The sequence below is a fragment of the Numenius arquata genome, chromosome 12 (genome assembly GCF_964106895.1).
Source record: "Numenius arquata chromosome 12, bNumArq3.hap1.1, whole genome shotgun sequence".
Lineage (NCBI taxonomy): Eukaryota > Metazoa > Chordata > Aves > Charadriiformes > Scolopacidae > Numenius > Numenius arquata.
The window spans coordinates 41,035,168-41,061,588 of NC_133587.1; the positions used below are offsets into that span (position 1 = coordinate 41,035,168).

The window sequence follows — 26,421 nt, forward strand, 5'->3', positions numbered from 1 at the left end:
GTTTATGATTCTTTTTCAAACACTAGTTGAAATGGCTGTAGGACGTATGATTTGTAGACCATTTGTGTCAGAGTCTAAAAACTATTAACCTCAATAACACTGATAGGAAACCTGATAGACACTCAGATTTTTCTTTAATCTGGAATCTCTTAGGGAAGAAACAGAGAGGGAATGTGTCCGAGTGCTGTTGCACAGCCCCTGCTGGCATGAGCTTGTGATGACACTATAGCTTTATAAGATTTTCAAGGAATATAACAATATTAAATATTTGTAAGACAGTTAAACCTCCCTGCTGTGGTCTTTGCTACTGAAAGCACTTTGAGTAAATATTCATGTTGTCTACATGTTTCTCAAATGTAAATATGAGGTAATCAGCAAAGCCTTGGTAAGAATTGAATACTGTTGCCAGACATTATTTTGAAGGCATGTGGCATGGTGAATTAAGACTTGGTAGCTTTAAGTTCTCTTACTAGCTTTTTTTTTCATAACTTTGCCAGCTGAAAAAGTAAATTTAACACTATAAGCTGAATTTTTTCTATGTTATACCTCCACAGGGAAATCTTTTGGTTCTCAAGATTCTGTAGCTTCTGAAATGAGGTTAGGAAAAATATGGGAATTTGTGCATGATAAATACACTTACAAGTGTTCATTTACAAGGTCTAGAGCTTCATCCTCTGGAACTAGATGATTGGCAGGAACACAGCTCTAATTTTGTTTTAGACAGCCCTGTGAAAGCTTGCCTAATTTAGGCAAGGTATAAGGCTATGAGGGAAAAAGAAATAAATCCTTATGCACACACTGAAAGGAAAGCTTGCCAACTTCAGCTCTCCAAAGACACCTTGCGTAACACATACTCCATTCCCTCACAGCTCCAACCTACAACCAGGTCCTGAAGGCTTCTTACCCACAGAAGTTTCGAAGTGTAGTTGAGCCCTGCATAAGTACAACTTTAGTTCCTCATGGGTGTAGTGAATTTAGGATCACAGAGGCTCCTTTCCAAGGTTTCAGCATACCCAACCTGTGCAGATAAGCAGTAAGAGGACAGTCAATTTAACTGCACAGAGATGAGCAGGGAAGATGGACAAAAAGCAATGTCATAGTTGAAAACAGGCTTGTAGGATAGACCTCGATGGAAAGATGGCAGCTGGGCTTAAGAATTGATTTTGTGAATGGCATGATAGAAGAATAGAAGATTGGAGAACAACTTTTTAAGGGTTTTTCATATCTTGTGTCTCTGCTATTGCAATGTTAACCTTTCCTTAATGCTGATAGGGAATTTTAAGTCCTTCAAGGTAGTATAAATTTATAGACAAACTTTCATATATACACAGCATGGCAGGAGCACAACTGACCGTACGACATCTAGACAGTATTTAGCTCTGAGTGAGACTGGGTATTTCTGGAGTGGGACTCATCAGGCCTGTCTTAAAGCTTATGTTAGGATGAGATGAATGAGCTGAGTGTACATATTTCTATACTTGGAGCAGAGAAGGTGACTAATTCAGATTTAGACACTGAACTTACAGAAGTCTGAAGCAAAGTGAGAAGAAACTCTTGTGAATTTTGCCTTCAAATCATTGCTAAACAGGTACCCAGCAGAATTTGTGCTCACACACCTGTGAGTAGTTTTTGATCTTGTATTTCAAAATGTAGTACCATGGTCATTATACTCCATGCAAACACATAGATATGCTGAAGCTATGCTATGAAGTGTGTTTTATTAGAATAAATTGACATTAGCAATAGCTGTTAGAAGAGGGTTTCTCTTATGCCAGTCATGTTGTTTTAATGCATGATTAGCAACATTTAGAGCCGTATATCCTTCCTAAAATGATTTTGTCTTACAAAGAAAGAAATATGGGTCTTGCCAGGAGATGCAGGATTCCCCAAACCTTGGGAACACTCACTCAGTTCATCTATTCCAGTCTTTGAGCTTGCATCAAAGTCAAAAAGGTGGAAAGCAGGTTAAATGCAGCTTAGAGAGTTATTAATATTTATCACCTACTTCACTGTACTGTTACGTCACTTCTGGGCAAAAAGATAAATACTTCACATAAGCAACTGATAGGAGAAAGGGAAGTGAAAAGCCTGGTGAAAGATGCTAAGAAAGGCTAAAGAAGTGAAGTCTGAGTCTTGCTTTGGAACATGAACTCTAGTGCTTTATACCACTGTGCCCTGTGCACCCTGAGTCTGGCAGCACTTGTAAGTAATTGCATGAAAAAAAGCTTTTACTTCATTGTTTTTCAATAATTGTCCATTTTCTTCTTGCAGCAGATGGTCAGATAGAGGTTTACTTTTTGCATGAGTCTCTTTTGTCTTAATTTGCTTTGGATTCCAACTAAACAAGGCAAGATGCTATGAAAAGTGTGAACAGTGTCAGAAGGGACACACTTTGTAGGATCTATATATTATGCGTTTCACTGTTTTCTTACCACACACTCACTAAGGAGAAACAACAAAATTGGCAGAACCCTCTTTTTTTTGTGTGTGTGTAGGCTTTAAAAGACAGTAACAAAGAAGAAACTGGAGGAGAGCTGTTACATCAGAGCAGATGGGTTCTGACAGATTATGCAGTCTTATTAGTTAAAATTTCATCTGCTTTGTTGCTAGCATTAATGTTATTTAATATGAGAGCAGCTGAGATGCTACAAGTAAAAAATGAGTTGAACTAGCAGGGATGCTTATGGGAGAATTAGAAGTATCCAAATGGCATTAAAAATCTAGAGGTCTTGCTGATATTTTGCTTTGGACAATGTTTAGTAACCCAGCATTCAGGATCACACTGGTATTAGGAAAGGTCTGTGAAAAGTGGAAGAAGGATATTTTTTTTGCTTCTGAGAGTAATTACATTTACAGCATCTTCCTTTTGTGATCCTTCAGCTATATCCTTTCCTCTTCCCTGGGAATGTCTTCTCTGAAGGAGCATTTCATGAGGGGTGACATAGCAGCTTGTTTTTTGAGGGTCAAGAGAAATAAGCCACTGTGAAATAACTGAAAAGACCTTTTACTGATGTGAAGTTAGGGATTCCTTTGCATCATTTGTGTGACAAACCCTAATTTCCTGTAGTGTAAGCAGGTTAGTATGTTTGTTCAGAACTGGAATATCAGCAGCCAGTGCTAATGGTTAATAATATCACTGAAGGACTCCGTAAAAACCTGTCCCATTTACCCAAGAGAAATGACACTTTCTTCTATAAGATTGAATTAGTTATAATACATTTATACACTCATCAAAACCAAGTTTATGTGTAAGGATATAGTAAAAATCTCCTAGCATGCATTGCATGTTTTATTATAACATAAGATAGGTGTAGAAAATGGTGGAGAAACAGCCATCCGTTTTCATTGTTGGTGTAACTTGATCGTACGCTTTCTCTGGAAGAGCTGAACTCAACTTTTGGAGACATTTTAAATGCTGACTCTCAGCTTCCATAAACGGAGACTTTTTTGCTGTCATTGCTTGTATAGTGCTGACTGTAATGTGAAAAGAGTCCAAATATTGAGCCGTTCTGATGTATACGGGAGAAAACAGAGGAAAAACATCATTCAAGCAGCAAATCTTGCATTATGCTATGAAAACATTGAGAATAACGAAAGAAATAGAAGTTTACTTTCTTATGTGTACATTTCATGTCCCTCTTTAGAGCCTGATCTGGAAGAGGGTTTTCTTTTGTTGTTTTTTTGGTGACAGCACAGTTTTAAAAGGAGACACATACATTCTTCTCAGCTTTGTGAAATGGTTGTAGCTATGCAACAAGGCCTATGGAACAAACATGCCTGCGGATCTCACCCTGGCTTTCAGGGAAGTGTACTTTACATCTGTCCATCTTCATTGGTGTAAATAATCATGAAAAGTGATAGAACCTGTGTTTTGTGTTTCCTCTACTAATTACTAGAATTCAGAAAAAGAATCAAATTTGGATTCCTGTTTTGTCTCATGTACACAACCCTGTAATGGAAGAGTACACATTCATCCACCATAATATTAAACATTTTTCTGAAGAGCCTAAAGTAAGATCCAGTTGTCTAGGCCTTTCCCTCAAGTCCATTGAGAGAGGAATCTCTCCTGAGGACAGCTCAGCTCCTAGGTAATCTGAATGGCTGTCTGTTAGTGCTATCCAGTGAAGAGGAAAGAGGCAATGAGTACAAAGTGAAAAACAGAAAATTCCATTTCAACACAAAAAAACACTCTTTACTGTGAGGGTAGCCCAACACTGGAAGAAGTTCCCCAGAGAGGTTGTGGAGTCCCCATCCTTGTTGATATTCAAAACCTGACTGGATGCATCCCTGAGGAACCTGCTCTGCTTGACCCTGTGTTGAGCAGGGAAGTGTCATTAGAAGATCCCCCGAGGTTCCTGCCAGATTCAACCATTCTGTGATCTGTGAGCTACGCAGGGAGTTTCTGTAGGGAGGATCCTAGTGCAATTCAAGTGAATTACCAAAGTGGCAAACTAAAAGATTTTATGGATTTTCATTTCTTTAGAGATCCTACAAACCAGAAACACTTGTCTTATTATCAGCTGACCTATCAGGCAAAATAGCTCTGCTTACAGGCCTGCATAGTGGCAGTAGCTGCAGTAAGTGGGATTCATCTGACTCAGTGCTGGAGCCCAAATTTAGAAAGCAACTATGGATATTAATAGGCAGAGGATTCCTAGTAAATTGAGTCTCAACCATAGCTCATTCTATCCAAAAGTAAATGTATAAAATACTCAATTTTTCTATGCACAAAAATGCTAGCATCTCTGCTATGCTCATGAAAGGAACCTAAGATTACTATATCAGATAATTACGTCTCTGTAGATGTAGACAACAAAGGGAGCTGAATCACCTTCACAGACATTTATTCTTGTCTTAAAGAATGGCTCATACCTCTATCCCATTATTTGATGCTTCCAGAAGTGGGCAGAAGGGAAGGAGGTAGAAAATGATATTAAACAAGTCTAAGGATATTTTCAGCGTAGGTGGGAACCTGTTTCTACACCTTGTTTGGGAATAGTACTCAGAGCTGTTCAGAAAGTATAAGTGTCTGCTAGAGGTAGTGAAAAGCTCTAGGGGGTGGATCTATCTAGAATGCAGCCTAGGAGTGGAATAAATCTGTTTAGTTTATTTTGAGTTTCTGTCATAGCAGGTCTTGCACTCAGTGTTTATTCAAGCAGTGGTTAGTGCAGACTTGAGTATAAACTGTGAGAGCATCTCTTAAGGTCAGATTTTCTTGGTAGTAATTTAAATACCTGGCACTTGATCAGCCTCATCTTTTTATTTGAGATGCATGTGGCAAAGTGTTCTCACAAGTCTGGAGACTTAGAAAGAAAAAGGAAAAAAAAAAAAAAAAAAGGTTTCCTGGACTGATGAATGAGCCAAACAAGCTTTGCTCTTGCCATGAGCATTTCAGTGAGCAAAGACAGTTTTCACAGGCAAAATCTAGTCCTTTTTTTGCCAGGAGAAATAATTTAGGACTGTGCAAATGGGTACATTTCCTGCTTACTGAGATTTTTCTGGGCACAGTTCACCAAACCAAGAGAATGTTGTAAAATATTTTTTCAGTAAATGAGATGACTGTTTTTTCTACTGACTAATAAAGTTACTTTTTGCAATAGCCGCCATACATGAAGGGTATTGAGCTTTTCAGCATAGGTGACTTTCATTGTCCAGGGTGAGTATAAGGTGGGAAGAATATATATTGGCATGAGAAGAGATCAAGCGTGTAAAGATGTTCAAGACATGCCAATTTTCCGTCATTCTGCCTACTATTGCATATCTTAGTGAAATGGAGTTAAGGGGCTCCTCCCTAGGCCTGTCGTTACTGTTTGGGGCTGACTTCACTGAGGCATCCTACACATCAGATCTCCACCTCCTGGGGCTAAGGCAATGGCTGGGCTCTGCTCCATCCATTCATAGTTACCCTTCTCTTACAGACACCAAACTTCAGTCAGCCTTGAATGTGGACCTTCCTTTTCATTGCTGCCTTAAATTAATCCATGGCACTGCTGTCTCTCCATTTGGCAGGAAAACCACACTCTCCTAAAAGTGCAGCAAATGGGAAGCAGACCAGGTCCTTGAAGGGCATATATGGAGATACATGCCATTTTCAGCTGCCAGGGTCCAGACACCAGAATAGCAAAGCCTGTGCAATTAATCCAGTATTCTCCAGCAGGCTGAGAGATTCAAATTGTTAGCCAATACGTGGTTCAAATGCTCTGCAGACCAACATGAGATATGGACATTAACATGGAGGGGAAACACCAGCTTATTGGAACCGATACAATCTGCCCTCTGAATGAACTGAAAGCCAGCTATTTATTTTCCAAATTCCCTGAATATTAAACTTTCCTGGCTGGAACAAAACTGAGCCATATGCCAGCCACCTGTTCACCATGCAAGTCTCATCCTGAGTTTATTTTCTGTCATGTGTATCTGTGTCTTTATATCTATATTCGGGCACACGGAGCATGCTGGCACCAGTGGCCAGGACACAGAGCTAAGATGAGAGTGTCTCTGATGACAACTGGCTTTCTGGGCCTGGGGACAACGGCTATGGTTGGACAAGGCACATATTGCTTTCTTTGTGACAAATAGATGTGTGTACTTCTGCACAGTGGGTACACCCGCAGCAGTTGTGGTGTGTAACAGCCTGCTGCAGACTTTTGTCCTTTGGCAGCCAAAGTACTCTGGATCCCTTTTAATTCTCTTGTGGTGTCCATGTAAGCACCAGTCTACATAAGGACTAAAGCAACCAAAAGGTTCCTGCTGTTAAAACTTTTTTTCTCTACACCAGGATACCAGACCAACAAATGCTTTGGTGCAGAGTTTTTTTCCCAAATAAAGGAGTTTTGCCTCCCACCCTGTATAAAAACAGACAGATGACAGAAGGAAGAGAACAGATTCATTCCTTTTGGAGTGAAGAGCTCATTCAAAAGACAGTTTTGCAGTAATTGTATGTGGTTTTAAAATATTTCTTTGGAGGTTGGCAGGGACATGACTATGCTGAGGAGCAGATGGGTTCTGCAGCCATGACCTGCAGTGCTGGGCCCTTCACTGTTAAGCAAAGGAGCCTGTCCAAGCGCACTCTGTCTCCCTGGGCCCAGATTTAGCAGGGACTAAAGTTAGGGTGCAAATGAGTCCTGCACTCAAACCCGGGCCCTAGCAAAGATGTCTTTCATTATGAACACAGTCAGACAAATCTTATAGACTTTCCAGTACAAAACTGTAGCTATCATCCTCCAACAGCTACTCTGCCTAAGGATTTGCTGTGGAGTGGCACAGCTCAACTGCCTTTGACAGAGCACAGCTGGGTTCCTCTGCCCAAAGCATTGCAATTTCTGCAGAGACAATGTCCCTCTTTGACTGCTAAACTCTAAGCTAGTGCTCTATGTCCTTAACACAGCCATGTTGCAAAAGTCAATCTAGACTTAATGGCTCATGAGATCCTACCCAGTCCCTTATTACTAATCAGCTGAAACTCTTCTCCCTGTAGGCTGCTGGGAATGTCCACCCAGAATGTGATTTTATGACAGAGCTGAAGAAAAAGGAGGCTGAATGTCTCGAGAACCAAGAAGAGCATGGAAATGCAACAACACCAGGTATCCATGTGTGAGAGATGAAGGGTGACAGAGAAGCAACATCCTACTAGAACCAGGACATGGCCATGCTGCCAATGTGCATGTTTGAGTGTTTTACTCATTGTCCCAGATCCCTGCTCTCTGGTCAGCTCTTCTGCCATCTACTCCCATTCCGATCAATTCTTTTTTAAAACATTTTTTTCACATTGAAATATGGATAGTCAATCTATCTGAGTGAATACTTTTGTCCTTGTCCTACTCCTTCCTGAATTGGATACTATCATGGCATCATGTTTTTTATGTGAGGGTGTGTTGAACTTTAATAATAGGGTAACCCCTTAATGAGAACTGTGATCTTGTCTTTCTTCCAGCACCACTCTCCCTCCCATTTCCACAATATATTTTTATTTATTGCATTGTGTCTGAAAACCCACCCAAGTCTACAAACAGGGGGTCTAACTAAAGTATAGATTAAATAGTCCTCGTGAGGTATTTATTTCTCACAATGGAATAAAAATGTGGCTAAAGTATTTTTATAAGTTATGTAAAGGATAGAAGGTCAATGTTTAAAAGGATTATTTAATTATTTGTTATGTTGCTTAAATATAATTATGCTTAAAAATATATTTCACCTTCTGTCTGAGGTTGCAAGAGAACTTGGGACAAATTACTGTGCTGGCCAGAGGCAGATGTTGGAGACACTCTTGCTTTACCATGCCCAAACATCCTCTTTCACTTCATGAAGGAACCAGGTGATGTGCTATCATAGTTGTACTCCTATTGCTGTGTTGCATGCCTGGCAAGAGCATTCCTAAAAATGGGGAATGAAGACAGAACATTGCAGTTCCTCCTCTCTGGCTGGAGCAGCGCCAGAGCAGTACTGCAAATATTTCAGTAGGATGTGCGGGAGCTTAGCAGTTCTTCTCATATATGAATCATTATCCATAACTCGATATAATCCCACAGTCTGTGATGAGGCCCTGAGCCAAAGAACACTGAAATCAATAGAGTGATTTCCATTGGTTTCCATTGGCTTTGGGATCAGCTTGTTGGGTGAATTTTCTACGGAGCTCACGTGGGGGTTGTCTAGGTCAGAGCTTAAGCATGGGGCTCTATGAGATTTATGCTCTGATTAGTGTGGGATGAAATGAAAGGCAGAGGAATCAATAATGTGATTGTTTTTTAAGATCAAGGCTGGAGATACAAAGCAGAATTTTGTTATTGAAGTAGCATGTGTTGGGTCAAATGCAAGACTGTGCAAACCAATGCCTTTGTGACTGCTTACGCCCTGGGTAAATATGGCTAGGAACAAAATGCAAGCCCATAAAGAGGAAATGATCTTCTAGGAAAGACCTAGATTTGGCAGTTCCACAAGAAAAAGAAACTGTAATGCCCAACCTCTGCCTCACCCAACACATGCTAGTTATAAATGAGGGATAAGGAAAATCCCTTTCATTTGGGCAGATTCATTTCCTGCCCTGGGATTCTCTTACTTATCCTTCATCATACCCAGAAATCTTTTTATGGAAATGTGCTATCCTCATAGAACAAACTGCTTATTCCAGCCTCAGATCTGCAAAGAAAAAGCCCCAAGGAAAGTGGGAGCGAGAAGGGGTACATTACAGGGGTGAGCGCTGAACAAGGCAGAAGTCTGATGAAGCAGTGATTCCCAATCTTCTTCATGGACTTCCTTGTCCTTTCCACTTCTAACTTTCCCTGCCTTCCTTACTTGTTCCCATCTCTGCCTCTGTCACCTTGGTTCTCTCTCTTTTTCCCATTGCTTGTCTCCAGGTGAAGTGAAAAGTCTTTTATCTGACTACCTGAATGCACACAGGCAAAATGTCCTGTCAACTCTGTCAGATGCTAATGGAGATGATCGTCTTCTCCTGGTATAACCTTTGTACCAGCAAGAGTGCTTCTCCTGGTTTTTATTTTCTGTGTTATGTGGCTCTGAGAAAAAATACATGCTTCTGTTTCAGCTGGGATAGTAAAAAGGAACTGCACAAAGAAAGGCTGGTCTGACCCATTCCCTCCCTACCATATTGCTTGTCCAGTAGAAGATGAGATTCCACTTGAAGAAGTAAGTTTAATTAAATAAATATATGTGAGAGGTGTGCTGACGTTATAGGATTCCTTTCTATTCCTGCAGACCACTGGGGAGGGAAAATCAGCTGAAGCTCAAATTTCTTACTAAGTATGGAATGCAATTCAAATTTTACTCTAGTCACTTATTTTGGAGGATTGCTAAGGATGTTTTATTACTCAGGTATAAGAGTGTAATAAAAATAAAGCCAGCTGCAAATTCCATACAATCATACAGCTCTGTTAACTTGCTTGCAGATGTAATAGCTAGAGATATATAACAACATGTTCATAAAATATTAATTAAGATATTTCAATAATATCAGTCAGCAAGAGGATTTTGTGACATCACAATATCCGTACAGCAAATGTGCTGTTATAACACCACTGTTCCAAATTCAGCAACATCTAAGGACAAGAGGTACTTCTGTTTTCTCATCCTGCATAGCATAAAATATCTAATTCAACAAGGAAAAAAAAAATGTTTCAAAATCTATGTCTCTGTAATGCAGATCAGAATTTGACATATTGCTTCAGCTAGATTTGCACAATTGGTGATATTTAGAGGTTATATGTACAGGGAAAATATAGTGCTTGATCTCTAATAAGGATACAAACATATTGTATAGACATGTTTTGCTTCCTGTAACTCCTCTTCCAGAGAAATTAATCACTTCAAGTGATTAAAAATTAGTTGTCTAGTCTAACTCTAGATCTCTACCCTTCCTCTGTACAAGATAAACACTGCACTTCTGTCTTTAAATCTAGAAGTCAGGTGAATACTATTCTTTGTTGTACGCTATAGAGAAAATGAAAATAACATTTACACTGTAGTTGATGAAGTCCATTCATCTTACTGAAGAAAATTTAGTCTATATCATCATGGGGAGCTTTACCTTGTCTTCCCACTACTTTTTTTCCTGATTACTATCATGCTGTTTAACTCAAACTTCCTTTCCAGCCTCTAAGCCACAATACCTGCTGCTCTCCATAAATAAACACTCACACTGAAATTCAACTCTTCTCTTTCTTTCCTTCCTTTATTGCTTCCTTACATTTCTGATTTCAAAAGGTCTTAAATGAATCTTTGAATTTTTTTAGCAGTAACCCACATTTTACGTCAAGGTAAACTCCTCAGTTGTAGCTTTATCCACTGAAGGATTTGATTATTTTCTGTGTTTTTCATCTCTGATTTGTAAGTGGAGGTTGCCAACTGAGGTCAGCATAGCACAGCTTTGATATGTTCCAGACCTACTGGCTAGCTTTGTAGATCTGAGAAACTTCCCTGAGCTCTGCCCGGAATTGTGCTTAGTCAGGTACATGGGTAATCACAGTTCATCCACCAGACAGAAAAGCTTTCACATCATTTAACTTCATCAATCTCAAAAAATTAATGTGTAAGTTTAAGCTAATCACTACAAGGTAGATCTATATTAGTGCTTTGGTCAGGATCAGGTGTGAGCTTTACAAGGAATTCTCTTGGTTATCCCCCCTTACTGCATTTGCACTGAGGGGTGCTCTCAGAAAGGATGATCTGGCTTCCTGTGGATGAAACTAACCTGGGAGACAAATGCAGGGTGCACCTGGAGTGCTCTGACCAGTAATCAAAGTTCACCCTATGGAACTAGACTATGGCTGGTTAGAAATGCACACAACACTCTCTACAACTGCCTGAAAAAGAAGGTTGTAGAGAGATTGTCTCTGCTCCCAAGCAACAAGCATTAGGACAAGAAGAAACGGCCTCAAGTTGCATCAAGGGAGGTTTGGGATGGATATTAGGAAAAAATTCTTCACTGAAAGAGTTCTCAAGCATTGGAACAGGCTGCCCAGGGCAGCAGTTGAATCACCAGCCCTGGAGATATTTATGAGACATGTAGATGTAGTGTTCAGGGACATGGTGTAGTGTTAACTTGGCAGTGATTCATTGAGAGTTGAACTTGATAATACTAAAGGTCTCTTCCAACCTAAACAATTTGATGATTCCATGGATACAGGGTCCTCAGCACCAAAGATTTTGCTCTACTAAACCAGACCTAGCGACTGGCACCACTTGTTACGGCAGATGAAGTGATAGATCCTTTTTCTTTCTCACAGAAAGTGATAAGGTCTCATCTTATGAGTTGAGTTGCCTTCTTGGGGTGTTTGTTTCCCTTCATTGACTAGAAACAGAATAAGAAGAAACAAGATTGTGTTAAAAATTAAACAGTACAGTCTTGTGGCCATGTTCTCACACTGTTCATTTTACTGTAGACTCAGTTGCTCATACTTAGGCAGCTAATTTTTAAGCACCTAAAATAAATTAAATAAACCCCACCTAATGTCAGCCTTATAATACCTTAAGTTATACTTAAGGCTCAAAACAAGCATCTGTCTTTCCCCACAGTGAACTGTAGTAGTGCACTGCATAGCTGCATAGATTTTAGGCTATAAAAACATTGAAATGAGACTCAAGAGACAAGACTGTGTTAGATTGAAGGGAAATATTTGCAGCATAGAGCTTATTCATTCCATTTTCTGCTTCCATGTTTGATAGTTGAAGTCAGCTTATCCTCACTCAGAGATCCTGTCTGATAGAGGTGCCATTTAAATTGAAATGCTTTTGATTGACATTCTGATCGAGTAACAATTGAGTTTGGCAGGAAGAAAAAAGAGGAAAAAAACAAATCCAGAAAAAAACCCCAACGAAACAACAACCCCACAACACAATAAAAATGGAAAGGAAGAATAGATGGCAAAATTGTAAGTAAGGAAGCAGAGCAAAGGAAAGTGGAGAAACATAAGGAAAGGCTAACAGAATTCTGTATTCATCATGCAGCCAGCTGCCAGCAGGATTGTCTTACTATTCCTGTGGAGAAAACATGATATAAAATGCAGTGCTTATGAAAATGCATAAGAACTTTTACAATGCCTTCATGGAAGACTGGTTTGGTTTTTTATGGCTTTATGAATTAGCTGGAAACCATCCTGATTAATACCTGTTTCTTTATCAAACTAGTCTGTATCCACATAGCTATGGAATCGGTCTTCACAAAAGAAACATAATGATAGTTTTCAGTTGAATTTTGCTGTGGGATTAAAAGGGGGGAAAAAAGGCAATGAGGGATGTGAACAGATTGGAAGTAGCAAACAAAGCAAAACTGCCAGAATCAGTAAAACAGCTGTCATTTGGCTGCAAGTTATGTGACAAATAATTCTCTTCTTTTATAGCAATCCTACTTTTCTACTATAAAGATTATCTACACTATAGGATACAGTGTATCTATCACCTCACTCATTATTGCCGTGACAGTTCTTATTGCATTCAGGTATGTAAGGTTATCCTCTAACCTCAATCCTTTTAATAGTTCTTAGTATCTTAGACTGTATGAGGCAATATTAGAAGTAACAAAGTAATATAGATAGAAGTCCAGAAGAACAAAAATAAAAATGTCAGGTAATACTGGTTTAATAATATTAAATTTAGTCTAGAAATGAAAAGTGATCAGGTAAAGTCAGAAATAAGAGGAATCAGAACTGGGAAATAAAACCTGACTGTCTTTGGCTAAAGTCACCAGCTCACTTTGATCCGAAATAACCAATAGATCTATTTGCTTGCTTTAGCTGGAATGAAGATAATTTTTGATAAATTATGTGTGCTTGCCTTGTATGGGCTCAGTAAATAGCATATTACTAAGAAGAACATAAACAAAGAAATCAATTCTGAATCAACGTTCCTATGGCAGAGCATAAATTAATATTGAAATAGTTACAACTATAGAGAGTTCTGAAAGTTAAGCTCTGAATTTTTCTGTTTGGAAAGATTTCTTTCCTATTGAACTATCCAGCTATTAGACATTTTCAGTTATAATTTAGAATAGAGTAAAACTGATTGCTTATTTTTTCTTTTAATGTAGATTTTATGTTTTCTACCATGTAGGATTTATTTTATTAATCTTTGTTTATTTCTTGTATTTGTGCAGGACAAAAAAGAGTTTTAATACTATGCTGTGAGAATTGGGTTTCTCTGGGGGAAGTTTCTTGACCTTTTGGTTCCTAGCTCATGTCTGGAAGTCAACAGATATGTTTATTGACATCCACTCTGACCTCAGGAAAACAAACCAGCCCAAATAAGGGGAAAGAAAGAAACAATGGACATAAAGAGACTTAGTAATAGGGAGGAAAAAGTTATGGTTAACAATGGGGTTGGCATTTGAGTTCAGTAATAAGATTCTGCACACTCTAAGTGAGCTTTAAGTTTAGGCAACCCTGAGATTACTGGATCTGGATGAAATTCAGTTTTTAATGGGTTTTTTTGCTAATTAGCTAAAGTCTTCATCTCCAAATGAAAACATAAAGTTGAAGTTGTATAACTCCTCCAAAAGTCTGCATTTAATAACAATCAAAAAGATTAATATGAATTAACTGAACATGAGAATTTAGAGTAGATTTGCCAAATTGTTTTAAAGCAATTATCCACATTCAGTTAATTCATAAGAGTAACTCTGGTAAATTAACGAAGAATTCTTCAATTCTGGATAAAGCTGTCTGCACAGGGATTTAACACAACCGAACTCACACACAGCATTTTGCTGTATAGAAAATCTTGGTAAATCATTACCATGTTCATTGAGAAAACTGTCTACTTAGTCCAGGATATCTCTTCAGGCTTGTTCTTGGGAGTGGTTTAGCCACAGTCAGAATTGTATCAGTAGAGATCTCTACTGATGTAGGTTTCTCTTGGCCCAAAAATAATGCCAACTAAAAGCTGGCTCAGGTATACTAGACACAAACTATAATTGAGATCCTTGGAATTTGGCAGAGCGGAAACATCACCAGGGTAGCATCTAACAAGGAAGGAGATTAAGATGCAGTCTGTGGGTGAATTCCTTTACACCAGGAAGGTTTCTATCTCTACCTGCCTTCAGAGAGAACTGAGTGGATGGAAGTGTTCTTTCTGTACGTGCCTGAGCTGAAACAAGGATTTACTGCATATTTGAATGACTGCTAGCACAAGTCAGTTAATTACCTCAGAAAAAAATTTCTTTTTTTCTTCCAGGAGGCTTCGCTGTCCCAGAAATTATATCCACGTGCATCTCTTTTTTACTTTTATCTTAAAAGCTATTGCCATTTTCATTAAGGATGCAGTCCTTTTCCAAGAGGAAGACATTGATCATTGCAGCTTCTCTACAGTAAGCACATGAAAAACAGGATACTGTGGTACTTGGAAGTTTTTGCATACCATCTATATATGGTTTCACTTTTCATTGTTCTTTTTTACTACTGTTTTTTGCTTTCTAACCTGGTAGTGAAAATGCAATAATTATTTTATCAGTATGTTTTACCTCCATAAGTATGCACCTCAGAACTTCTGAATTCATCAATTTGTGATCCTGTAGCACTTTGAATCAGATATAGGCTTTGCCATAGAAAAAAAATAGTATCATTACACTGTGACGCTTCTATTATCTGGAACCTAAAATTCCAGATCTCTGAGCACCTCATAAAACCACTTTTGAAAGATGTTTCTTCTGGAAATATTGGATTTCATGTTCTGACTGGAAGGTCTGAATTGTAAACCATAAGACATGCAAAGTACTAGACAATCAATTTAGCTTTGGTCCAGCAACAAATATTGGCAACACAGCAATGTTTTTCAAACAGAGGTTTATGGGATGATTCTTCTGCATTGCTCATGGCCACACAAAAGTTTGAAACTGAGCCTAAGTAGGAAATATGATGGGTCCTTGAACGTACTTTTGTCCAAGGGCTATGGAGCATTTGACTCTACTCGTATAAGTTACACTGAAGGCAGTGCATTTGTGAGAGAAGTCACATGCTTGGGAGACTAAGCTGTATTTTTAGCATAGAGATATAAACCAAAATTCAGTGGAGATTCCAAGATATTATGATGGTTAAAGTCTTAATATTCAGAAAGCCATATTACATGTTAAGCTTTCCCTTTAAACATGAATCTCACAATCATGATTGTGAGACCTTTGTAAATCTTAGACAGAATTACAAATACCTACTGCCTCCGCAAATCAAACACGTGTATGCACAAGTAATGCCAAAACGATGACTTTCTTGGTCCCTAGACTGAATGCAAGATCTCAGTTGTTTTCTGTCACTACTTCATGATGACAAATTTCATGTGGCTGCTAGTAGAAGCTCTTTACCTAAACTGTCTACTACTCTCATCTCTTTCTCATGGAAGAAGATATTTTTGGTGGCTTGTCCTCTTTGGCTGGGGTAAGTAAGGCTTTTACATTATATTAATAAAAGGCAAGATTTTCCCATGGGATCTAGTCTGCCTAATTAAAGTGCCCAACTTGAGCATTGCTTTGATTTTAGGAGCAATAAAGGAGGAGCTATCAAGTTTTGGGGTATGGCATTAAAGTTCCTAGGAAAGTGGAAAATTAAGTAAATTTGGGAACACACAGAGGGAGATCCAGTCTACTTAACCCTCTTATCCCCACTGAAAACACAGATTCCTCTAAGGAGTGACCCCAATCTACTAAATTAGGTGTACCTTGCTTCAGTTCATGCATGAATATAGTTACATAGTCTTCTTCTGTGAATGGGTCCATCTGGAGGCATAGCAGGCATTTTTGTAGTCCTGATGCTGCTACAGTCCATCTTCTGCACTTGGCAATCATGTGAATAAGGAGCTCTGTCCACTAAATAACAGTGGAGGCATGAGACAGCAACATCTTCACTCCTTTCTCTTGTAGTCTGCAATAAATCTAATTGTTCAGACTTTTGCAGTGACTTAGAAATCAGAAATTAAATGGTTTCCCACATAAAGCTGCTGTGTAAAGGAAAAAGCAGAGAACACCCTCCTGAGGATATATAGCAGGTGAATGCACTTGCCATGGGGAGTTTTTGGTCACTTCGGGAAGGCAATCCACGCATGTTGCCACCAAAGTGGGTTTTAATGTGCTATCTGCATGCAGGTGCTGACTTCAGGTGAGATCACACATGTGAGTTGTGTTCATGTTAGTAAGAGGCTGCAAATTCAGTCTTCTGTGGTGGAACTATATCATGTGCAAAGTGAGTTCCTTTGTATGTTCACAATGATTCATGATCACCAAATAGTCAACGTCTTAACTTGTTTCATTCCATCATGGGTATTAGGAGATTTATTTTCAGATTTATACCAGAAATCTAAAACAATTTCTGTTACATGAACAGGTCACAAAGTGTAATTACAGTGTTGAAAATGAGTGCTCTGTATTATCACAGCAGCGTGTCAGTGGACAAGATTTGGATTAATTGATGAAATTAGACAATCACAGTTTTTGTCTAACTAACAGGTTTTCCAACACTTTTCACCATCATATGGATATTGGCAAAATTCTACTTTGAAGATACGGCGTAAGTAATTGTTTGCTACATTATTCTACAGTCCCAGGTTATATGTTTAAAATATTGATAGTGATGAAGGCTTATGTAATTTCAATTACATGGGAAAATAATATTAGCATATTAGCCACCTTTGCCTACATCATCAAGTAGATTAGCACCTGTGATGGAGTTCTGCATTTCCATTGTGCAGGGGATCCTTCCCAGGAACTTGAAATATTTATTTGTGCTGCAAGAAAAAAAGGGTTTCTAATCAGATAACAAACTAAGAAAGCAAAATTCTAGGAATTTCTGATACAAAATACCTTTGATGTTTCTGAAGCCTGGTGTGCTATTTTACACAGATAAAATGTTTCATGTCATAAATGAGTTTCTTTGAACAAAAAAAGCTATAACTTTGTATCAGTCATGGCATCATCTCTTTAAGCCTTTTGTCAGAGTTGTTGGATCCATGGCTGTCACTTAACACATCAAGTTCACTATTACTTTTTGAAAAGAGTAGGATAATCTGTAAAAAGTATGTCTTGTCCAGAGCAGAGTTTAAATATTTGGATAATTGTGCTATACCTGCACTTCCACAAAAATATCTCCAGATTTTCACCAACACTACTAAGTGGTGGCTTGATTGTAGTGATTACATACACGACTTTTCTAAACTTACTGTTATTTTCCCAGATGTTGGGATGTTAATCAAGGCTCTCCATACTGGTGGCTAATCAAAGGACCTATTATAATTTCTGTTGGGGTAGGTACTTCTGAGTTTGCCAACATTAATTAGAAGAAAAAAGACTTTTAAATTAAACTCTGGTTACTCTTTGCTGAAATGTTGTTTGAAATAAGGAAGAGGAATGGTATAATTTTTACTGTAAGCCTACCTATGCCCAAAGCAAACTAAAAAGAGGCAGAGAAGCAAACATCCTTCAAAGAAATGAAAGATTTCATGGAATTTTCAGTTTGGTCAAAACTAACAGGTGAGAGGTTAAGCCATCCCTACAATATTTGAAAGTACAAGTTTTAGCCTGAGTCCAGAATCATCCATAAATTTTAATACAAACTTTCAAGGGCAATAGGTTTCTGTTTGTAGGCGATAACAATGATAATAGCTCTTAAGCCTGACATTTATTGAATAAACTTATGGACTTTAAATGGTTATCGTGTATGACTACTCCCACGTGTCTTTTAACTCAAGCAATGTTTGAAAAAGCAGTTAATAGATGACCTTAAGTCCATCTATTAAAAGCTTAATTTAATTGGAGGACATATGCATACAAATAAGGCATATATAGGCAAAGAGTGTGAATGAAAAATCTCAAGTTGAATTCTGGTCATGGTTTGCCACGTTTCAATAAAATATTACATTTCCTTCTACCTCCGTCTGACATCCATGTTTGAAGTTAAGAGAATCAGGGGATTACAGTGATAATTTTTCTGCTTAATTTATCACTAATGGAAAAAACAAGACTTGACTTTCTTGTAAAATGTGGACATTCTTAGGCAAAATTAAGCATTCAGCATCACCTAATGAAGAGCTGGTGTTTATGGACACATGCAAAACTCATAGGGACAAACTCTTATTGTGGAAAATTGAGCAGCTTCATGGACTGAAGTAAAGCTTTGTCAAATTGCAATTCTAGAAAATTTGCTTTGCAAGACAGGATGTTTACCATAGATGACTACATTTGGAAGAGATGCCTCATCCCCAGCTCCACCTGGGACTCTATTGGTTTTACTGGCTGGCTCTCCATTGACTACAGATGGAGAAAAGGATGGTCAGCTCAGATGCAGGCATGTCATTGAAAATACCTATATTTAGTCCAATGAATTCTACTGATAATGTCTAAAGATATTAGCCAGAATTTAATGCAATATCCATGTCAAAAGAGAATCAAAATTATGAGTTGCAAAAAATAAAGAGTCACACAAGCCATTGACAAAAAGTTTACTTAACAAAGTCAAATTCTCAAGTTTTCATCTTCTTTTCTTTTTCTTTCATCTTTCATTTCTTTAAGAAGGAATGTGACCTATTGAGATGCTTGAATGATGCTAACAGGAATTACATTAATAATCTTACACTGATCTCATTGAAACTGCACAAATTACATAATAACTGAAGTAAAACAACAGATTTTCATTGCAAAGTTTTACATATGAAAGTAACTTTTTTTTTTTTTCCCCCCCAAAATTATTGTGAACAGGTCAATTTTGTCCTATTTATCAACATCATCAGAATTTTGCTGAAAAAACTAGACCCTAGACAAATTAACTTCAATAACTCTTCTCAGTACAGGTACTGTATGGCATAAAAAAAAAAAAACCATTTATTTTTATCATAAAAATTGATATAATCTTTTCTAAAATGAGAAGCACATGTCCAGTGTCACAGACAGGCTCAGTTTGGCTAGGATTAAATTTTAGAAATTCCCAACTTTATCCCATTCTCAAGGAAACTAGTCAAAATTTCCTCACCTAATAGTGACCATCTAAACATGATGTATTCTGAGCAGTACAGATGTCTACTGTCCAGTTACAATCAATGGAGAGATTAGGAAACCATTAATTGAATCCACAGTAGATGTCTGAGTTTAGGACAGGATAAACTACTCTCTGTAGATACCTTTTCCTGTATGTGAACTATAAAAGGAGCCTACATATTACTTCTTCTGTATTACAAATAAATGTCAAATTTTCAACAGCTCCGATGGGTCAAAATGTATTCTACTCCTTTGTGTTTTCCTGAACTGCAATCTCATTCAGAAAGACAGAATGTCATAGAACCATAAGAAATGCCATGAAAATGGTATTCCCACAAACATGGTACTGCCAATAAGGCAATAAGCAGAAGAAATCTATTTCCAGCTAATTTCTCATTATGCTTTCTGTCCAGCACTGTAGTCCCAAGAGATATGAACTTCACGTGTAGATATTTAGATCCTCTTTTTAACATCTGTTTATTACTGTTGCATCTTACATGCATTAGTCTTTACTCAGGAAAATAATATTACCTTACTTCTTCTCATGTACTTTGCTAGACGTCTCTCAAGGTCAACCCTGCTTCTAATTCCATTATTTGGAACCCATTATATTGTCTTCAACTTTCTTCCGGAGTATACCAGTTGGGGGGTTCGGCTTTACTTAGAGCTCTGCATTGGATCTTTTCAGGTAAAATGACTGCAGAGGCTTCAATTCCTTCTTAGCAGATTTTCTCATTTAATGTAGTATCCACATGACAACTAGAATTGTACAAAAAATCATTGGATCCTGAAGCTAATACCTCCTCAGAGAGTTCATGGTTCTTTGCTGAGTTATGGTATCTGAAGATGTGACCTGAATCTTACGTGGTTATAGACTATATTTGCAGATTTTGCAAGTACAAGGCCAAGTCTTCCAGATGCACGTGTAAATTGGATGATGGGTCAAAGTCATGCATGGAAAACCTTCTTTGCTAGCGGTGGTAATCCACGTACTTTCTCTGACAAGACCAAGCTGCTCTGGGCTGATGTTAAATTATCCAGGGGCAATCAAAGCTGTAGTTCCAGCCCCTTTTCAAATTCTTTGGCAAAGAATAAATTGATAGACAAACATATAAACACAGAATAGTGACTGATGCACATACCAGCCCTGTACAGACCACTGCCCTGAGGAATGCTGCATGCTTTTACCTCCTGGGTAGGCAAAATATTTGGTGTACTTAGGATGCCTCCAACAGCTCTGAATTGACACACAGGGTATGGACAGCTTGGTGCCAACTAGAACAGCTCCTGCGGTTCCTCTGCCATTTGTTCCAAGTGAATTTACTACTTGAGTTATGATCAAGGCAGCACCCAGTTGCCCTTTGCTTTCTTCCCTTCCCCTGTGCTGCACCTCAGGGTCTACAAGAAGCAGCAGTAGGCAATCCTGCCAGACTTCACAAGGGAGCGTATTTCCCTCTGAATGGTTGCGTGGCATCAGTTGTCAGTGAGCACCACCAAAAACTGAGCGGTTGGGCTGGTTTGGTCCTCTTGAGGATTTAATCCCATGCGTCAATCCTGTCCAATACACCTACACACCTTACACCTGACCCTCCATACTTGGAACTGGCATTCATTGAGTAAATTAACAATGTAAGGAATAACTGAACAAAAGGATGGTTTTTAGCTGGTATCTGATCAAATAGGTCCATTGACCTCCTCAGATTTTCCTGGGTTTATCTCAGTTAAGAATCTTAACACAAGTATTCAATAGGCCACAATTTGATCTCATCTGATAAACTGCAAAGATACAGAAGTTGACTAGAAGGCTCTTTGAGTTCCATGCATGGATATCCTTACAAAGTCTATGTTTCCTTACTGATTTACACTGTGTAAAGCATTAACTCACACATTATTTGGCTGTAGAATAGACCATATTTTTGTAAGCATAACGTGGGCGAACTTCAATTGCCATATCATCTGTTCATGCGAATTCATACCATGTCACTGACTTTGGTGAAATGCTACTAACTAGTTGCCTAACTATCTGGCTGATCAACTTTATTGGAGGTACATAAAAAATTTTCCAATTTATTAAAATCCTCCAACCTATAGTGATACTGACTAATTCACATACACAGTACCATCAGACAGTGCAAGTTTCTTTCTCAAACTGTGGTAGCACTCAACCTTGTCTTGTCTTTTTCAGGGGTTTATTGTAGCAGTTCTCTACTGTTTTCTGAACCAAGAGGTAAGGAAACTATATCGTTTACAATATTGCTTTCACTGGCAGATATATAGAGTTAATAATCAGTTTCATACAAGCAGATAATCAAATCTTTTAGTTTCTTAGGTTTGTGCTTTAACATGGGAATCAATGAAGTTGAATTTCATTTCAATTATCTTCATGGGAATGAAGCCATCTAGTGGACAAATGAACTTTTACTGCTTCGCTATTCCATCAAGCATTTTTAATCCTTTCTGAACATTTTTGTATTATAGCAGTGCCTGGAAAACCCATGCTAGTTCCAGACATGAAAGTACAAGCTGCTGCAGTGATGCAAAGAGATCTCCATTTACTAAAGGTCTACGATTAAATTGGAAAGAATTAAAATTTATGCTGATTGCCCACTACTGAAATATTAAGTTTTGTTATTTTCAATATGTTCATGAAGCTTTCCAGTATTTCTTCAGTTGATAAATTTGTTTTTCTATTTAGAATATATAGGTCAGAATTTTACTGTTGATGGGACAGGAATCATTCCATTTTGCTTAGTATCCAGATCCATTTATATAGTCTATATGTGACAAGAATGCATCTGAAATGAATTACAGAGGCAACATAAGTTTGTCCTCCGTTTTTTAGAATGGGTTGAAACCCTGAAATTTCACCCTTCTCTCTGAGTACAGGGTAGTTGAGATGGCTATTTTACAGTATGACTGGGATTTGGATTCAGACTACTTTAACAATCTACTGGTTTCTACCTGAAGCTCCTAAAAAAGAAGAGCACTTCAATTTAGAATTTTCCTTCCCATTAACTACTGAGAAGGCACATTTCTAATACGAATCAGATGTGAAAGCAGTCTTAGTGGCTTGTCTGGACTCACTCTATGTTTCTGTGAACATGCCAATGCATGGCATACATAGCTGTGTGTATACAAATGTCTCCTGATTGCTGTTGGCTTTCCCCTCACTGTCTTAAATAACAAAGTAATATTATTTCTCGGCCACAAATTGGTGTGTGAAACCACCAATTAAGAAACTTTCTGTAGATTATACTGTTCTAGAAAGGGATGAAAACAAGACAACATCACTTAGCAACTGAGGAAGAGCAAGCAATGTGGAGAGAATGTGTTTGTGTAGGCAATGTTGGTGGGACCATTACTGGAATAAATTTTGAAAGGGATATTTTAAAAAAAAGGAGGGGGGGGAAGATACAAAAAGTATTCTAGTGATGGACAAAATGTTTTAGCATGCTAGAGATAGAGACCTCAAACTCTTTTATTTCTTAGAAGATTGAGGTGACTTGACTGTGCATAAAGATCTCGAAGTATAACTACTTTGATGGGAGAAAGTTACTTAGTGCTGATAGACATTTCAGTTCAGCAGAGGAAGGTGGATTGAGGACCACCAGGTAGAAATTGAAACCAGGTAAGTTAAAAATGGAAGTGGTATTTTTTTTCATTTATTTAGCTGACGGCTCTAAAAATGAACTTTGATGATTGGGCCCGTAGTCGTTAAGTAGGAGCACAGGACTGGGTGGTCTCACATAAAGTATGCCCTTAACTCTTGAAAGGAAAAGTGGGCTTCATTTGCTCTTTTCAACATGGGAGACCAACTCTGAAATATTTTCATTAATGTAGAGGGATGAGCATGCTGAGACAAGCTAGATGAAACATTCTCTGGAGGATCCTACTTTTCTCTATTAGCAGAAAGGTAGCCCAGAGGAACTAATTTGAACTGAGATGTCTAAATTTTACCCTTCTCTAGCCACCATTTCTGTCTTTCCTCTTTCCCACTGGTCTACTTCAAAGCAGTATTTGACCACAAAATAGTGTTCTCCTTTCCTTTTGAGGTACAAACGGAAATTGGCCGGAGGTGGCATGGTAAGAGATATGGACTTATGCCAGTGTGGAGGAGGACGAGATGGACTGTGCCATCTAGTTCTGGAGTAAAAATGACCACATCTGTGTGCTAAAGATGGCCTCAGGATCTGGAGTAATCCCATATAAAAGCCCGATTAGGAAAAAAACCCCCACAAACAAACAAACAAACAACAAATAAACAAAAAATCCCACAAAACATAATGATTGCAGTTTATACTGAGCAAATTGGATGACAATCCCCTTCTACAGCAGTTCTGCTCACTGGACATTTTTTGCAGAGCAAGCATTGCAGTGACATGCTAAATACAGGATGATTTACATCGCTCTCATTGATATATTTTGCACCACAACAAACACAAAAATCACATCATCTTGGTTAGATTCCTGTACATTTTCACTGATGAACCATATAGCATAATGTGTTTAGGGAGTGGACACCAGTAGTACCCTCCAGTGACACAATAGATGACCAGCTCTGGAAATTGGTATTCCATCCCTACTCAATGGGAAATGGAGTCTATCTATCTGCCTTATTCAAGCTTTGTTCCTTGTTTCAATTCAGTAAACATGCAAGCTGAATGTCTTTTCAAACTTCAATACAATGACTAGAAAGTCCTCTTATATTGTCTTTTTATATTGTCTCTTTAGAAGCAAAAAGATTCAAAGTTCACAATAAAACCCAATACAGTCTCAGGTTCTGTTATTTCAGTAGCTACAGGTTAGAATATTTCTGATAGCCAAGTAGCAGAAGGTGGAGGTGTTGGGACAATGCTCCATAAGATAATTATCAAGGAATAACTGCTCTTTGCAAGTAAATTGAAAAGCAAACTTTTGCACAGAAAGAAAATGAGACTCACGGGAGATGGACAAGAAGACTGCTAGGAATACTGCGAAGTATTTTCTTATGTGTGACTCTTGTTGCTCTCCAGTGTTGTAAAACAAGCAGAAGCTTGTTGCATTCCCAGTGTTTGTACTTGAGGGGTTTTGTTTCTTTGGTTGGTGGTTTGGTTTTGTTTTCCCCCAATGGTTGTTGGAAACTGTAGATTAATAGATTGATTAACCTCCTTCATGGGAGTGTCAGGGCTTGGAAAGGAGCAAAGAAAGCTAAACTGCACCAAACAGTGAGGACTATCAGACCGATACATTTTCACCCAGCTCTTCTGGACATTCCAGTGACCTGCCAAGACCGATTAAACAACACACGTGATAACAGAGGAAAGTAGACTTGCACTCCTTTTTTTTTCATTTGCTGTATCCAGGTAATTGCAGCTAACTTGAAGAAGTGGAATGTCATGCCATCTAGTTTTTATGTAAAAGCTGAATGCCAAGGAGGTGTCTTCCTCTTTCTATGAAAAAAAAAAAAAAAAGTGGTTTTCTCTTGTTTTTCTTTTTTTTTTTTTTCTTCCATCTGTGAAAAACACAGTAATGGCTAAATTTAGATCTAAGAGTGGGAGAAGAGTCTGAGGGATCAATGGAACGAAGATGTTTATTTCCAGTACTGCAATGATTCTTTGGAACGCGTATTACAACATGGGACCCAAGGTATTGTTTATACTGGTTTCCTTCTTTTATGCAGAAGGATTCAAGGTGACCTGGATGGAGGCAAGTGTCAAATGTTTGCTGGTCTGTTGAAAGTAAGAGACTAACAGAGAGATGGGTTTTGCATGGCTTTCAGTGTTATATAGCATCCAGCTAGTTTGAGAAAGTGGCATAACCTGTAAGCATGAGAGTTGAGGTAGTTGAATGAGTCTTCTTTCATGGAAATGGATGTTTTCAGCCTCAAAAAGATCAGGTTTTCTATCACCTCAAAAGGAGCCCAGAGTAATAGCTCAACTAAGAAGTCTAAATTTTAAACATCTCTACCGTACCTGCTTAGATAGAAAATTTCCTACAGCTTCTGCACTTCTGTTATTGTATAATTAACTGTGAAGTGGCAAATTTACTCTGAAGACCATCACGCTCCATAACTGGAAGATAAAAGAAGAGGCATTAAAAACCAAACAAAATTCTTTCAATCAACCATTGTCTGTATCAGCTGATTTCTGAATGTGTGATGGCTTTTTCTTATTTCCATGTCTTAACCAGTGATATAACGTGTCATATTAAGATTTGTAAGTCTTGACTGTATCAGTTGGGTTTTCTGCCTTGTAATTAAGTCCTACAATACTGCAATGGTGTTACCATGATGACTTTGACACTAACTGGACACATTAGTAACAGATATGAAAGCACATGTGAATACATGGAGTTCTCAGGGCTCTTATTCTCTGCTTTTGCAGAAGCCTGCACTAAGGGCTTGACCCCAAATCCATTTGAATCAATAATACCAATAGCATCTCCAAATAATTTCCATCAGCTTTGTATCATATATAAAATGGACAACTATTTGGCTGCATTCAAGTATCTGTGGCATCCATTCTTACCTAAATAGGGCTATCAATAACTAGGTCTTTTTCTAGTCATCTCAGCTTTTTCTAACAGGAACAGAGGGAGGAATCTTCAGAGAGCATTTCATTCCTTCCTGAAGCAAATAGCCACTATAGGGAGAGTACTTCCCTGTGGGATAGCTGAAACTGGAGACAGAAGTGGCTAAAATCAGGAGACATGACTCTATTTAGTTAGAATATTAATATCAGATATGACTAGGCATGGCATAGATACTAAGATTACATTACATTTTTATCAAATTCAATCTTGATTATAAAGTGTTAAGTAGAATTTAAAAACTTAAGAAATGTTCATTTTTTTGAGAAGAGTATTGCATTTAATTTAGGTAATTTTACCGAGCTTAACACTGCCTTAGCACAGTTATTGCATAAGATTATGTTTCTGGAAGTTCTTGTCTGTCACATGAAAAGTTTGATAAAATAGGTATGAAAAGT

General features: G+C 38.1%; 1 protein-coding gene across 1 annotated transcript; it reads left to right on the plus strand.

The window, feature by feature from the left end:
* The first annotated feature begins 2,145 nt into the window (after positions 1-2,145).
* On the plus strand, positions 2,146-23,631 carry GHRHR (growth hormone releasing hormone receptor). Its single transcript, XM_074157465.1, has 13 exons — positions 2,146-2,202; positions 7,478-7,583; positions 8,207-8,314; positions 9,542-9,642; positions 12,852-12,949; positions 14,680-14,812; positions 15,719-15,872; positions 16,937-16,997; positions 17,661-17,730; positions 19,181-19,272; positions 20,015-20,144; positions 21,642-21,683; positions 23,509-23,631. The coding sequence occupies exons 1-13, from the start codon at positions 2,146-2,148 to the stop codon at positions 23,629-23,631; spliced, it is 1,275 nt and encodes a 424-aa protein (XP_074013566.1).
* Positions 23,632-26,421: the final 2,790 nt, after the last annotated feature.